At 33.1% G+C, this 16,316-nt stretch overlaps 1 protein-coding gene across 2 annotated transcripts; it reads right to left on the reverse strand.

The window, feature by feature from the left end:
• Positions 1–2,241: 2,241 nt before the first annotated feature.
• On the reverse strand, positions 2,242–11,114 carry LOC133200969 (uncharacterized). Of its 2 annotated transcripts, XR_009723020.1 has the most exons (5): positions 10,607–11,114; positions 10,251–10,369; positions 9,458–9,629; positions 2,494–2,881; positions 2,242–2,326 (listed from the first exon to the last, which is right to left on the reverse strand). XR_009723020.1 is itself a non-coding variant. In XM_061336782.1 (4 exons), exons 1-3 carry the CDS (start codon positions 11,043–11,045, stop codon positions 9,468–9,470), a joined length of 720 nt encoding a protein of 239 aa, XP_061192766.1. In that variant the 5' UTR covers positions 11,046–11,114; the 3' UTR covers positions 8,869–9,108; positions 9,458–9,467. The 2 variants fall into 2 exon arrangements, 1 of the variants encoding a protein (XP_061192766.1); XM_061336782.1 differs by lacking the exons at positions 2,242–2,326; positions 2,494–2,881 and adding an exon at positions 8,869–9,108.
• Between the last annotated feature and the right edge of the window lie 5,202 nt (positions 11,115–16,316).

The raw sequence follows: 16,316 nt of genomic DNA on the forward strand, positions 1-16,316 counted from the left end.
CTGTCTTCAGTTTTGAAATATAGAAATCATTTTTTTCTTCTACAAACATGACATTAATCATAGAAAATCTGTTTTTGAAATACATATTATAAGAATATCTTGAAACATCCAGATTATATTCTACCCATTTGATCTAAGGAAGTTGGATGAATAAGACAAAACAAATACAATATCAAAAAAAGTTTTTATATAAATTTAGATGTATATTTGTTGTTTTATCTATATAACATGTCAAAATTCTATGAAGGGAATGTGAAGATAAAACAAGAGGCCCACAACACTCACCTGAGTTACTTTGGCTCTGCTGTTCTTCACCAGATTTTCCCCTTGTAATAATACCTATTGTGGCCCTATCCTACCCCCGGGGGTCTTGGTTTGAACAATTTAGAATCTACCCTACACCAGAATGTGTCAAATAAGTTTAATCTTTTCTGGTCCAGTGTTCTTGAGGAGAAGATTTTTCTATATATTTCAATGTAAATCTTTGATTCGCTATTGTGACCCTGCCCTACCCCTGGGGTCACGATTTGAACAATTTAGAATTTTCACTACCCCAGCATGCTTCAACATAAGTCTCAGCATTTCTGGCACAGTGGTTCATAAGAAGAAGATTTTTTCAAAATATTTCAATGTAAAATTTGGATTCCCTATTGTGGCCCTGCCCTATGCCGGAAGGGGGGGGGGGGGTCATGATTTTAACAATTTAGAATCTACACAACCCAAGGATGCTTCCACATAAGTTTCAGCTTTTCTGGCCTAGTGGTTCCTGAGAAGATTTTTTTTAAAGACCCCACCCTATTTTTGTCTTTTCTTGATTATGTCCCCTTGAAAAGGGGCTTGGCCCTCCATTTTAATTATTTAAACTCACCTTCACGCAAGGATGCTTTGTACCAAGTTTGGTTAAAATTGGCTTAGTGGTTATTGAGAAGAAGTTGAAAATGTGAACAGTTTACAGACGGAAGGACGACGGACAAAGGTTAATCAGAAAAGCTCACTTGAGCTTTCAGCTCAGGTGAGCTAAAACTGATCATGCAAAAAAAATTAAACTATACAATTTGTAACCAAAGTTCATTTGAACCTTTGAAAACAGAGGTGGGATCAGGTGCAATGGAGTAGGAAGCCTCCCCTAGTACTAGTAACCAGTATTGTTACCTTACACAAGTCTACGTTACTGGAATCAAAATGCCATTACTTCTTATTAGTAAACAGATACACTGTATACAAACTCTTAAAAATGACTGAACTTTTTAGATTTCTTCATAAGGGGAATGATTCTTATTTGTAGACAACAATTTATAAATGGATGGAAAAAGGAAAATATTGCTGAACATTGTCATGATGCAAGCTCCATCAGAGATCTGGAAAATACAAAGTATTTATCAGAAAAATCAACTATGTATAACGTTAGATATAGAATAATATCACTTTTTGCTGTTATTGACAGAATATGAGTACTTTCAAACTTGAAGTGTGTGGACTGCATGATTCATTCTTTGAAAACCACATTAAGCTAAAGCTAAAGGATACAAATTGTTTGTTGAAGTATATCTGATTTATTGTACCAGTATAGAAAGCTAATTCAAGTACACTTCTACAATTAATTTGGAATTCCGATTTGCTACCAACCAATTATTTTAGCCAAGCTTTTCTGCCACAACCTCAAGAACAGGTTTCATCCCTTTCAACGAGTCAACATTTTATATGAGCATATGTGTTCACTACAGAAAATGAGTTGTCTTAAAGCAACTTTGAATCCATATACTGCGATATTGCAATTATCAAAGACTGATGCAGTCACACGGAGAATACTAGTATAGTGTTTAATATGAGTCCTTAAAAGCCATATCTGTTTTTTTTTTTTACCTCAGCCTTTTTTACAAGAATAATCGGCAAGGCGTTTGCCGACACAACAGCACCACTAGCAAGGAATATCGATACACCTCTCAGTCCCTGAAAGCGACGATGCAAAGGAAGAAACTTCGATAAAAAGGCTAGTACGTTGGGTGTACACAGACCAAAGCAAACGTAAAAAAGCATCACCAAGGCTGGGTAATTTCTAAAGAGAAATAAACGGAATAACATACAATCTGTTCAAGACTGTCTTTTGACATCATAGTCAGCTAGTGATTATCAAAAGGAACACAGGAAACACAAATTTTAGCTGAAATCAAAACATTTAAAAAGGAGAGCAAAATGTCCCTTGATAATTACTTGAGTTGAGCGCATCCTATGACATAAAGCGCTAACCCTATCGTGAACAAAAAAGTACAAACAATCAGCCGAGGTATAGGTCCTAACTGGAAATGTACTGCAGAAGATGCACAGCCTAATGGAGACAAATACATGGATAAATATTCCAAATAAACAATGGCATAGAATCAAAGTGTAGTTAATAATGCCTTGATATTATAATTTGAGGACACGGAGGCTAACGTTGAAAAACAATTTAATCTATACCTCTGATTATATATAAATCAGACCTTGGAAGCTTACCACGTAATGCTTGGGATAAGATAGCGCAGCTTGTTTTATTAGCCTCTTCCTCGTCTTCCGTTTCTGATTGGATAACAACTGGGTATTGCGCTACGTCATGTAGTCGATGTTCTCCAATCAAACAACTCAGGCAGACGTGGATCTCACAGTTCTGACAAAAAGCCTCACAGCGTTGACCCGGATGCAATTCACAGTTCCTCTTCCTCCGTTTTTTGAATGGCACTATGTCATGTCGTTCGTCTTTAAGTACAATTAAATGATCAGAAACACACTGAACACACAGATAAGCTTGACAGCTTTTACAACAGATCTCGGCAGCATGGCCACAGAAGTTACAAAGGTACACATCTTGGGCCATTATGGACTTTGAAGCAGCCATAGCAATTTCCTGAGGTAGAAAAAACGTCATACTGAATTTATGTTAAGATGCTGATACTCCATCATTATATGCTAATACTTCTCTGTTTTACTGTTACTTAGACATTTTATGCTACAAAACTTTATAATAAACGTGATGACATCAACTTTTCCATCATCAACCTTATCAAATGCATATGGGGTGTATATTTCCAAGTTGATTCGATACGCAAGAGCATGTGCCACGTATGAACAATTTCTAAAACGAGGTTAAGCTATTGACAAACAAGTTGATAAAAAAGGATATCAAAAGTCTCGTAAAAAGTCATTATTTTTCAAGTCCTATGGTCGATACAGTGACCTTGTCAGCATAAGCAATCTATCATTAATTCTAATGCTAACTGACATTTTTCATATAGATTGTTAGACCATTATTTAAACACTGAATTTTGTACGGATTTTTCAGTTTGCCCGGTCATGACAATGAGCACTCGGCGGGTGGACCGGTCTGCAGGGGATGCTTACTCCTTCATGGCACCTGATCCAACCTCTAATGTTTTTAGAGGTCCATGTTTGCTTTGCTCCAAATTTATATAGTTTCATTGGACTTTTGAGATTGATTACTGTTCGTTATCTTCATATTTCATGCTAACACTTTGTTATTATAATATGTGCTTATACTTTTCCATTAAATGCTGATAATTTGACATTTTATGCTGATATTTTCAGCATCGAATGCTGATGCTGATACTTCTGCATAATATACTGTTCCTGATATTTCTGCATTGTATGCTGTTGCCTCGTCATTATATGCTAATGATATGTCTTTACATGCGGATTCTTCATTGAATAATGGTATTATGGATAATATGCTGATGCTTTTATTTCATTTGTTGTTCCATCATAATTTTATAATGATCCCTTTTAAGGGTATGCCCGTCATTTACTAATTAAGTTTATAATATTTTGGTAAAATATTTTAAACAGAAACTTCCAAAAAGCAAGACATGAACTTTTTTCATCAAGAGTGGAAAACATGTTGCATATATATATATATATATATATATATAGAGAGAGAGAGAGAGAGAGAGAGAGAGAATGATGAAGTGCTTCAAATTTAGACCTGTATTCGGTACTCAGAGCTATTGATCAATGAGGGATCTTTATCGTTCCAAAGCCGCAATGAAAGGGGGCTCGATTTTTAGGGTCTCATACGAAAGACCTGCAACTTTCACTTTAAGTTATTAGCGCTTGTCGAAGGAACAATTGCTACCTATTTCTTCTCATCTTAGGTTTGTCGCGACCGGGGCTTGTACTCAAGACCTTCCGATCACGAAGCGAGAGCTCTGTAGACTTGATGCATGGAACACCAAAATTAACCATCAACTCCATCAAAACAAAAGTAATGAGATTGAACAACATCAACAACAAGAAGATAACGATAGTGATTGAGGAATTTAACACTTTTGTCTGTCTGTGTGCTGCTATGAGTGAAAATATGGACAGAGAGGGAGAAACAGAGAAGAGTGGGTCTTGTTAGAATAGCCTACAACAGTCTCTCCAAGATATGCCCAAGCAGCCAAGTTTTAAGAAGGAACAAATTGACGATCTTTAACTCAAAAGTTATATTTCTATTTAATTAAGGCTCGAAAACATGGAATATGAACAAAGGATATGAAACACTTCAAGACGCATTCCTCCATAAACTTCTCAGGAAGATTATGAAAATATTTTGGCTGGTAAAAAACAGAAATGAAGGAGTCAAAGAACTGGCTGGTAACAATCACAAATGAAAGAGTTAAAGAATTAGCAAACACAGAAAATATATGTAACATAAACCCAGGAGATGGACATGCAGAGGACATGTGCTAAAAATGAGAGCAGATAGCCATGCCAGAACAACCTTAACGTGAAACATGGAGTAGATTTATAAAAAATGGAAAGGATACTCCTCACGATTCAGGTCAGATCTCCACATACATTGTCAAAAAGGTAGGTGCTTAATTTTTTTCTTGCTTTCCAGTAGTTTTGGTTTTAAACGGTATTAAACATTTTCACCAAATATATTTTTCAGCCCATATAAAAAATAATTATCTCACTATATTTACATTTGCAAATGTTGTCCCTGAAATAACACTATTTCAACAAGGCATATTTATATCTGTATATAAACAGGTTCGTCATGTGACCATAAATAAATCGATTGTTTAGCCATAAACTATTTACGTAATTTCATAGTGACGTCATAAATGATCGACGTGTTCAACACATTCAATTTATACCTTTGAGGTTTGAAAGAATAAAAGTAATAAGGTATCATTAAAACTTTTATCGGGATGTAAATACGAGTTGGCACCTGATCAAATCTACCAAAAAGCCCTTATTTTTTTGAATGAAGTACATATATCATTATATAATAAAAAATATGATCAACAAACAATGTCAAAGTATCAGTTATAATGTCAAAGGAACAGCATATAATATCAATTCATCGGTTTAGAATACGGATCAGCATGTAATGACAAAGTAATGTGCATTATAAATGCATTAGATAAATTAATAACTTATCGACAGTTTCATACAGTTTTTTTTTCATGGACCTTAAAACACAACCAAGAATTAATTTCAATATATATATCTTGTCATTATAGTGAAAATTGCAAGTAATGTACCAAGAATATGTAATAAGAATATAACGAACAGTAATCAATTTCAGAAGTCCATTGAAACAATACAAATATGGAGCAGAGCAAACAGGGACTTCTAAAAATCATCAGAGGTGAGGTCAGGTGCCATGAAGGAGTACGCATCCCCTGTCGACCGAACACACCCGCCATGTGCACTTTGTCATGGTCTGGCAGACGGAAAAATCCGTACACAATTCAGTGTTTAAATAATGACATAACAATAAGTATGAAAAACGTCAGTCAGCATTTGATTTAATGATAGATTGTATTTGCTGACAAGGTCATTGTATCGACCATAAACCCTTCGAAAAGATGACTTTATACAAGACTGTTGATATCCTTGTGTTTCATCAACTTGTTGACTATAACTTGCCTCGTTTAAGAAATTGTTCGTACGTGGCGCATGCTATTGCATATCGAATCAACTGAGAGATATAAACTTCATAACTATGCAGTTGACAAGGGAAAATTGCTATGTAAAAAAGGGAAGTTGACGATGGAAAAGTTATCACGTTTTTCATAAAGTTTTGTTGTTAGGTTACCATTAACTTCTTTTTCCAGTAAAATATCTAAATATGAAACAGATGTGTCAGACTCTGTTGTATCTTTTATATCAAGATTACTGGGATATATCGATTCGACATGTCAATGGAAGTAACTATTGTTAATTGATAATTCGTCGTCGATATATCTAAATGTCGGGTTGAAGGCCACGGCAAGTGTTTTCTTCTTAGGTATAAGTATTTGAATAAACTCTTCTTCATTTGAATATAAAATAGATACAGAGATTTTTAATATAATATTTGTATTTATTCTAAAATTCCTTTAATTTCTTTAAATTTTTATTGAATTGTTCGATTTCTTGAAGTTTTTGACAAACTTTTTATCGAAACTAATTAAAATTTTGGTAAGTATGAAACGCCTAATTCAAATGAAGATATGTATCTGTTTTCTTCATTAACACTACACTTTCAAACCGTTTGGTTCGAAGGGTCGACAAAACGCATTTTCACCGAGAACACGTGCAATTAAATGTTTGTTATACCTTTTACTTTTTATTGTGACATATCTTGCTCTGGTTTCCAAGCTTGTGGTAATATATACGATATAGCTGATTCCTGCAACTGTTTGACGTGAAAAATATCAAAAGCGGCCCGGTCTAATATCTCATCGACAGGTCCAACATCTCACCCAGCGGTCCAAAATCGATTTATTTGGACCGCCCAGTAAAACATTGGAAATATACATTTTCAGTGTAGATTTTAATAGGAAACAATTTTTAAAGGTATAACAATTAGCTTTGATTATCGTATAATCTGACATTACTCTTTCAGAACCTTTCAATATCCCAATTTCATAAATTTACTTATCTGAATATTAGATTAAAATTTTGAAAAAAATATCACAAATATCTACAGACCTTGTAAAAAATTCAATGCAATATTTCCTTTCATCATCTACCTGTACAATCCAATCACAACAACAAAAAATAATTCCAGATAACTACGAATATTTTACTTTCGATTTTGATATATATTTTGACATGAATAATAAATATATATATTGGTGTAACAACATATCATATCAATGAATCTGACTAGGCAGATTGGTTCCCAAGAAACGTGGCTAGTAAAGGTGTCATTGTTCACGATTTGTTTGGCCAAAATTTCTTTGGAGACGCGAACTGCCAAATTATTCATTGTCTTTCTTGACTTCTCTATGTCTATCTACCTGTTGTATCATATTTTTCTACCAGAGCCTAAACATGCTAAATGTTGATGATCGGAAACGTGTAAGGAGCTCACCTTTTAGTGCCGATGACAAAACTATGTTAACGTACTTCAATTCACAAGTTATTGGTGTCAAATAACTACCTGGATATTTAAAGTGCAACAGGCGCACTCTAATGCAACTATGACAAGGTGGAGATAACGAACAGAGATCGATCTCAAGTATCCCATATTTAAACGTGGATGGGGTATTTTGTTGGTCTTACTGTTACTAATTATCCTAGGACAGACAGATTTCCATGGATTGAACTATACACATATAAAAATATGGTTGAATGTGGTTAAGAAAAGAGAGACGGATGTATGAGGAAAAGGACGAGGGGAAGACGGGTATCTATTGAGGATCGGAATAATGTACATATACATATCTACACATATAAAATATTACGATAACAAACAGTATTCAAGCCAAAGTCCATTTAAACAATACAAATCGGGAGCAGAGCAAAGCAGATGTGAGATTAAGTGCCATGAAGGAGTGAGCATCCCCTGCCGACCGGTCACACCCGCCGTGTGCTCCTTGTCATAATTGGGAAAAACGGGAAAATCCGTAGACGATTCAGTGTGTAAATAATGGCCTTACAATTAGTATGAAAAACGTTAGTCAGCATTCGACTTAATGAAAGTTTTATTTACTGACAAGGTCATTGTATCGACCGTGAAACTTGCGAAATGATTACTTCACACGAGGCTGTTGTTATCTTTGTTTCATCAACTTGTTTGTCAATAGTTTGCCTCATTTTAGAAATTGTTCAACTGTTTGATCAAATCATACTGTTGGTCAGGAATCCTGAATCCTCCACTGAAAGTGATTATCTTTAATCCTTCTTAGTATTTATTGTAAAATTAATATAAACCATTCTCTGATTTAGAGCAACCTACAGTTGCAACAAACAAATTACAAAGGTTCGAGAATCAAGCACTTGATTAAACAAACCTATCAGTTACAAGGCTGAAGGGGAAACATAATGTTAAGTTCACATATCACATATGGTACACTATTTTGCCAGAAATTTCCCTCTTTAAAAAGCCACATGGCGTCAGTCTTCATGAAAAAATACTACTCGGTATTTACATGATTTATAAGCACTAAAAAATATATGATGACATGCAGAGTTTTAGCCAGTTTACTTCGTAACGCAAACCTTTGTTACACTCAGCTATTGTTTTATTTAATTATTTTACATTTTTTCAAATTATTTTTGATTTTAAATATATTAAAAGAAGCAATGCTAGTATTTTGTAATCTGTATTCTATTTCAAACATTTATTTGTTACAAAAGATGTTACAAAAGAAAGGAAAAACAGTATTACTTCTTCTAGACTGTAATAAGGAATAAGACTTCTTGAGGTATGATGTAAATCGTGGAGATTACAATATTATTCATTGATAAATTGTATAATCTCTGATGGCAATACTCGTGTGTTCTCATATCTCATTTTCATGTTGTTTGAATCCATCCGCAGAATATTTCAATTTTTTTTTATCATTTAGAAGTCTTTATCCAGGGTTTTAAGAATGCAAAAGGAAACATTTTGAATTTGATTTTTTAACTAAATTCTGTTTGATTTATTTGAGTAAGAATTCTACACGTCAAAACATTGAATGCACGTTCTGAAATCTACAAGAATACTGAATCATTGCGGGAAGGATGTGGATCTTCGCGGGAAGGATGCGGATCATGACGGGTAGGATCTTCAGTTTTAGAAAACATTTTATAAATAGATAGGAATATAAAAATGTTTCCCAAAATTGCGAAGATACAAGCTTCAACAGTGATCTGAAAAAAAAAAACAAAGAAAATTTATTTTTTTGAAAAGAGCATTTTCATTTCCTCCCCGAGATATCAGTGATCATGTATCCTTTTAAATTAAAGATGCAGCAAATTGTTGTATATGTTATTGTTACAATTGAAATGGAGTACACGTTCTAGACAAAGTTCGCAAACTCTTGAAAAGTAATTATTTAATCTTTACGCCTCTTAATGATCCTTCAATACACAACAGCATATGGACAGTAATAAAGGATTGTGAGACATTGGAAAGTTACGCATAAGACGAAAGATAGTTTGGCCTTAACGTATAGACACTGTTAAAAAAATTATGGGGATCAAAAAATCTAAATCCTACCTTGGAATTATTAGTGAGTACAATCGGGAAAGCAATGGCTGACACAAAAGCACCAGTGGCAAGGAATAAGGACAGATCTGACGATTTCGAAAGGCCTGGTTAATATCGGCGTAAGGGAGAACAAAGGGCAAACCAAACATAGAAGGGGGCCTCGAAGAAAGGAGAAAAATTCCTAAAACCAGAAAGGAAATTCATGTAAAATACTTTTCATATCTCTAAATTGTTAATTGTTGATTGGTACTGAAAGTTTGCTCTCTGACTTCATAAGACCACCGTGCATATTTTATATGATGGAATTGAGTCGATCTTAAGGTGATTCTCTAGTTACACTTTTATGAGTTCAAAGTTGAAAAACTGCATAAATTTCCACTGAATATAGCATATATTCTTAGTAAACAGCATTATTAAAATAATTGAAAAACTGGTTAAAATGACATAAATTAATAATGAATATTCCAAATAATTGTAACTTTAAAAATATGCATAAATTGTGGATATCGAGGAAACCAATTCAGAATAAAAATATAATAAAGAAAATGCAATAACGAAGATACAAGTGTAAAAGTTATAGCCCTTCGCGCTTTTTTGAAAAAGAAATAAATAATCAATTATTTATAGAAAATATTATTTTCAAGTTCTTTTATTAAACAATATTTCTAATTACACCCATTTAAACCAATCTCCAAAAAGATTTATTTCTATTGGGCATGGACCTAAATGGATGAAAGATTTCAAGAATGTATGACATCACATGAGGTGGCTATACCATAAATAAATGACAGTTATATTATACTTGCTGGAAAGGAATACATCCAATAAGTAAGAGAGTAATCCCAATGGTGAACAAAAGTGCACAACAAATCAATCTGGACATCGGTTCACACTGGAGCTGTACCACAGAAGATGTACAACCTAATAAAAAAAATAACTTTAAACAGAATTATTTAAATTGGAACTGTGTCTATGAAAACAGTTCATGGCCATATTACGTAGACTACTTTCCCGCTTGTCGGCAGAATTTTATTAATTAGAAAATATGTGTGCATATGTAGCATTTGAAAAATGTATATTGTCATCTACTTTTAGCTGACGCCCCCATTTTCTAATGCGTTGGTTTATTTGAAATAAAAATGTATCTAAGAAACTTACATTTGCGTATTGAAAGAACTGGTTGCAGAATGAAAGTAGTGCATTTTCTACATGCATTTGATTCAGTAATCACTTCATCTACGCTAGCGTGTTCGTCCTCATCTTCCTCTTCCATCCTTGTTTCTGACTGGATAACAACTGAGTATTCCTCTACGTCATGAAGTCGATGTCCTCCAATCAAACAACTAAGGCAGACATGGACCTGACAATCTTTACAGAAGGCATCACATCGGTGACCCGGATGTAACGTACATTGCCGCCTTCGTCTCTTTTTTAACGGCGCTATATCATGTCGTTCATCTGTCAGTTGCTGTAGGTGGTTTACAACACACTCCCCACACAGATAAGCCTGACAACTTCTGCAGCAGATCTTGGCAGCTTGGACACAGAAGTTACAAAGGTAGACATCTTGGGCCATGATGGACGTGGATGCAGTCATGACAAATTCTAAACTCTCAGTAAAAACAAAAGCTAAAGTTCATGATGAACATGATAAATATACCCTATGTTATATTGACCGACAACTTTTCAGAACATATCGATATCTGATCCTATATATTACCTGTAAAACATTGATCCTCTATATTGCGCAACCCTATCCCCGGGGGTCATGATTTGAAGAAACTGGAATTCACATTACCTGATGATACTTGCATACTTTTATACTTAAAATATCACCTATTAGTTGCTGTCGTCTCTGAGAAGATTTTAAAACAATTTTCCTGTAAATTCTAATCAAAACTTTGTTCCTGTTTTGTGGCCTCAGTCTACCCTCGTGGGCAATGGTTTGAACAACCCCTCGGCTCAAATAAGCTAAACCACAACATTTATGCTCTTTATTTTAACTAGTTGAGTATTTTGCCATTTAAAGATTGCCATTATTCAATGTTGGGAATAATTCAAAGAGGCATAAGAATATAAAGTGTTTAAGGTGTATCCTAGTAATTTAACACAAAACTTTCAAAATTGTTTTTCACAAAAAAAAAAAAACAAAAACCAAAAAACAAAAACAAAATAGAAACAGTTGCATATACGAAATGTCTGTAGATGGTCTGATTGTAAATTGTCTGTGTTATCTAAAATATATGTAAAATTATATCGCAAGTAACACGTGAAATATAAATTCAAACCGTTGGCTTCATTTTTTTTCAATATTTGCTTTAATCCGAATCACTGCCACCTAAAAGGCAGCAACTTATAGTTCAAGCCACTCTACTGCTCGCAGATGCAGTGAGTTTGTTGCAGGTTTACTGAAAATAAAAACCCTACATGGTGTGAAACCAATTACACTTCTTAGAGATTAGCCTTCCTTATCTTGGTTCGTGTTGTCTTTGACTAACATAATAATATTTTTAAATGAAAAAACAATCATGTAAGTTTACTGTAGCCTCATAAAAGCTGAAATATGAAATATTATCCTTTCTTTTAAAAAAATGAACACTTCTTCTGAAAGAATGAGGTTTTCCTTTGTAGAATAGTAATTTTTGTTTAGGCTTGCAGATGCAAAGTTAACACAATTTAGGCCATTTAAGAACGAATTTGATTTTATTTTTCTCTTCAATAAGATTGACGAATGAAGTGGAACCAGCATCATTTATTAATCTTCATTCTCGTTTCTTTGAACTGCAAAATTTTTATTTAATTGTTTATTTTGCTGAATAATTAAACAAGATTTTATTGTATGGAATGTGAGGATAATGAAAATTATTCATGCTCAAAGTCCAACCAAACAATAAAAATTGTGAGGAGAGCAAACACAGACCTCTGAAAATAGAGGTATGATCAGGTGCCATGAAGGAGTGAGTTTCTCCTGTCGACCAATCATAACCGCCATGTGTTCTTTGTCATGATCGGATAAACGGAAGAATCCGTTAACAACTCATTGTAAAAATCATGACCTAACAATTTGTATGCAAGATAGTAGTCAACATTCTACTTAGAGATAGATTGTCGTTCATACAAAGTCATTGTGTCAACCATAAAATTTGGAAAATGTTGATTCTTCATACAGGTGTATCATCAACTTATTTGTCAAAACTCTGTCCCTTTTTAAAAATAAATCGTATGTAGAACATGGACTTGCGTATCTAATCAACTAGGAGACATAAACCCCATGTACAGGTGATAACGGTATATTGTTTCTTAAATAAGGGAAGTTGACGGTAGAAAAATTGAGGTTATCACGTTTATCATAAAGTTTTGTTGTTAGGTTGCCATTAATGTCTTTTTCTAATAAAATATCTAAATATAAAATAGATGTTTCAGAATTTGTGGTATCTTTTATGTCGAGTTCAATTAGATATATCAAATCAACTAGGAATGAAAATGAATTATGTTAATTTACAATATGTCGTCGATACATCTAAATGTCAAATTGAGGATCACAACGACAGGCTTTATCTTTCATGTAGAAGATTTTGAATAAATTCTGCATCATATTAACATAAAAACAGGTATGCTAATAATACTAATAATGGGGCACAATAATTACCCATGAAAAATCCAACAGATTGTTTGAAAACCAGGTCTCCAAAAAGTACATAGATATTGTCAATGAGAAACTCTAGCATCTCTTTAATATCGGCTTCAGAGTACTTGTCTTTAGAATTAAGAGTGTTTTTTAAAAATAAAATTATAGATGGCAATTAAGCATAAATCATTAATGTATGAAATAGCATGCACACACCAAAGACAGCATTACTGGTGACTTCTGCATATAATGGCCCAATTTTTTTCCTTCAAAAGGGAGCCTTGGCTTCATTTCAATGAAATAATGTATACAGGGCTATTTTCGCTCCGTGTTATTTTCGGGCGAAAGGAGCGAAAATAAAACGGGGGCGAAGATTGTTCTGTAAACAGTAGATTCAAGCACAACAGAATATTTCCTGCTGAAGCATTACCTGTAATTTCCAACCTGTTATTGCAAATGTTATTATAACAAAAATATTGCCTTGAATAATATACTCACAAGCTGTATCTATCTATCTATCTATCTATCTATCTATCTATCTATCTATCTCTATATCTATATATATTGGCCTCAATTGAATATTCCACGATTTTGAGAATGTAGGCTCTAGTAACCAGCCTTATTACTTTAAAATCAACAAAAGTCAAAGTTTATTGGAATCAAACTGTCATGTATGGAGCACAATTAGTACCCACTGGAATTCAAACAGTTTGTTGAAAAACCTGGTCTCCAAAGATTAAATAGATATTTTCAATGAGAAACTTCAACTTCGTTTTAATATCAACTTCGAAGTACTTGTGTGTAGAATCAGAATATGTTTTAACAAAATAAGTTTGCAGATGACTAATGACAAGGTATATGTATTTACGTATTTATATTGAAGAAACAGTTGTCTATGATGTCAGAAAGCCTTGTCTGTAATTTAACGTGAGGCATGGTTGTGTGAATTGTTGAAATGTCGTCCATTTGAATAACATTAATTTTGGTAAATTTTGTGCTCTCAAATTTTCTTAAAAGTCCCTTCAAGTTTTTAAGTATCCACATCTGATTAACACCACTTCTCGAAAATGTTGTTGTATAGTACTCCTGAAGTTTCCAATTCACAGTTCTTAAAATTTTTGTGTCGAGTAAGTAGACCGTTTAATAGAACCCGCTATATATATTTGTTTGTAATGATTTTTTTTTTTTGAGCTTTGGATTACAGTAGAAGTATGGTAATTCGAATTCAATTTGGTTGTTAGATATATTAAAAATAATAAAAGTTTTGAAGAATTTCATCCATAGAAAGGGATCTATGAGTATAAGTTAGATTACCCCTAATATCTAGCGTTGTTTTGTATGAACAGTACCAAGTCAAAATAGCAAATGTTTGACAAGTTTCCTCAGTAATATCTAGTGACATAAAATAGCGCATTTAAAAAAAAAAAAAAAACAACTTTTCAATATTTAAACTTTATAATTTTATTTATATTATGATACCTTTTAACAGACATAAATCTTAAATATTAGTGACCTCGTTAATGTAGTCAATGTAACGTTCGTTTTACTTATTGAACACATGTCTACCTGTACAAACGGAACATCTATGTAACAAAAAGCATAAGGTGTTCCAGTTCTTCTTCTTTCGATTTTGTTGAATATATTGATATGTACAGGAGAATAAAAATGCGCTGGTGTACTTAAATGTAATGCATGGATACTCTTGTTATATTGGGGCTTGGATCAATCTTCTATTGAATAGTCTGACTAAGGAATTGACAATATCATTTATTGATTTTTGAATTTTTGGCATCAATAGGTTCTCATGTCTTATATTTGCTGTAAATATGTCCCTTGCATTCATCCAAATACATGTATAAAGACAATGTCTATTGTTCCAAATTACTTATCAATGTTTTCAGCGTTTTATAAGAGAAAATAAAAAATTCTTCTACAATAACCAATATCTGATTTTATTGGAGTTGCAATTCTATATGTCTCACTATCAGTAACTAATCTAATTTGCTTTATATAGGGTTACAGAACATATATAATGAAAATACATGAAAGATTAAAAATTATCGGAAATTTCCAAGATGCAAAACTTAAAAGAGAATTAAACAGACAAAAAAACTTCTTTAAAATTGTACTTCCTCCTTGTGGTAACATAGTAAATGCGTCCATTTAAATTAAATATTTAAAGTTTGTGTCTTACACATAAACATGGCAAAATGTACATCCCACGTAATTTATCCTAAACTTCATAAAAATTCTTCTAAACATACATTCAAAGGTCCAGCAAATGTTCTACCAAGCCCTTATCTTTACTCCTTGCAAATACTTGAACTACTGTAAAAAAGAAACTTCAGACGTACTGTGCTACAGCATATTCCAGATGTGGATTCTTAAAAACTACAAAGAACGTTTAGAAAATTTAAAATCACCAATTTTTATATAAAGTTAATAGCATCAAAACGTAGGACTTTTCTAACTTTATACAAGCATTCCTCACGAAAAATTAAAAACTATGCTTATTGATATCATAGACAAAATTACTTTGTTAAATATCACTCTGATTCTACACAAAAGTACTCTAAAGTTAATATTTAAATGATGCAGGAGTTCCTCATTGACAAAATTTATATAGTCTTCGGAGACCAGGTCTGCCAACAAACTGTTGGAATTCTAATGGGCAGTATTTGCTCCTTTATTAGCCGACCCAAATAATTATTGGCACATGTTTTTATGGTCGCGTTTTCTGTAAAATTCTTTGCTTTTCTAGAGCAATTTGAGATATAGCATCAGGAAACCATTGTCAAATCTTAATTCACATCCAAAACAATAATTAATGTTTAAAAGGCTCCTAAAGCAGAAGAAAAAAATTGGAAGAAAAAATTTGTAAGAAAAAAGTTAATTATCAACTTTTATGCAGAGGTTTCTCTCTTAGAAATGAATTTTTAGAAAATTGCGTTCAAATTTACATATATATATATATATATATTTTAACAACTAACCGTTTACAGATTTTCTAACAGATTACAATCGTTCAAACCGAGTAATCGATTAACCATAACAAAGATTCGGGGGTATATAGTTTTTGCCCTGTCCGTCCGTCTGTCTGTTTGTCCGCAAAAACTTTCACATTGCCCATAAAATAATAAAACTTATCCAATCCAAACGAGGTTTTTTTTCCCAAGAAAACTCGATCTTTTTTTCTAAAGTTATTTATACCATAGGGGTACTGTCCATTATGACATCAGG

This window comes from Saccostrea echinata, unplaced genomic scaffold (genome assembly GCF_033153115.1).
Source record: "Saccostrea echinata isolate AGI-Se365-2 ecotype Australia unplaced genomic scaffold, CSIRO_AGI_Sech_v1 ptg000041l, whole genome shotgun sequence".
NCBI classification, from domain to species: Eukaryota; Metazoa; Mollusca; class Bivalvia; order Ostreida; family Ostreidae; genus Saccostrea; species Saccostrea echinata.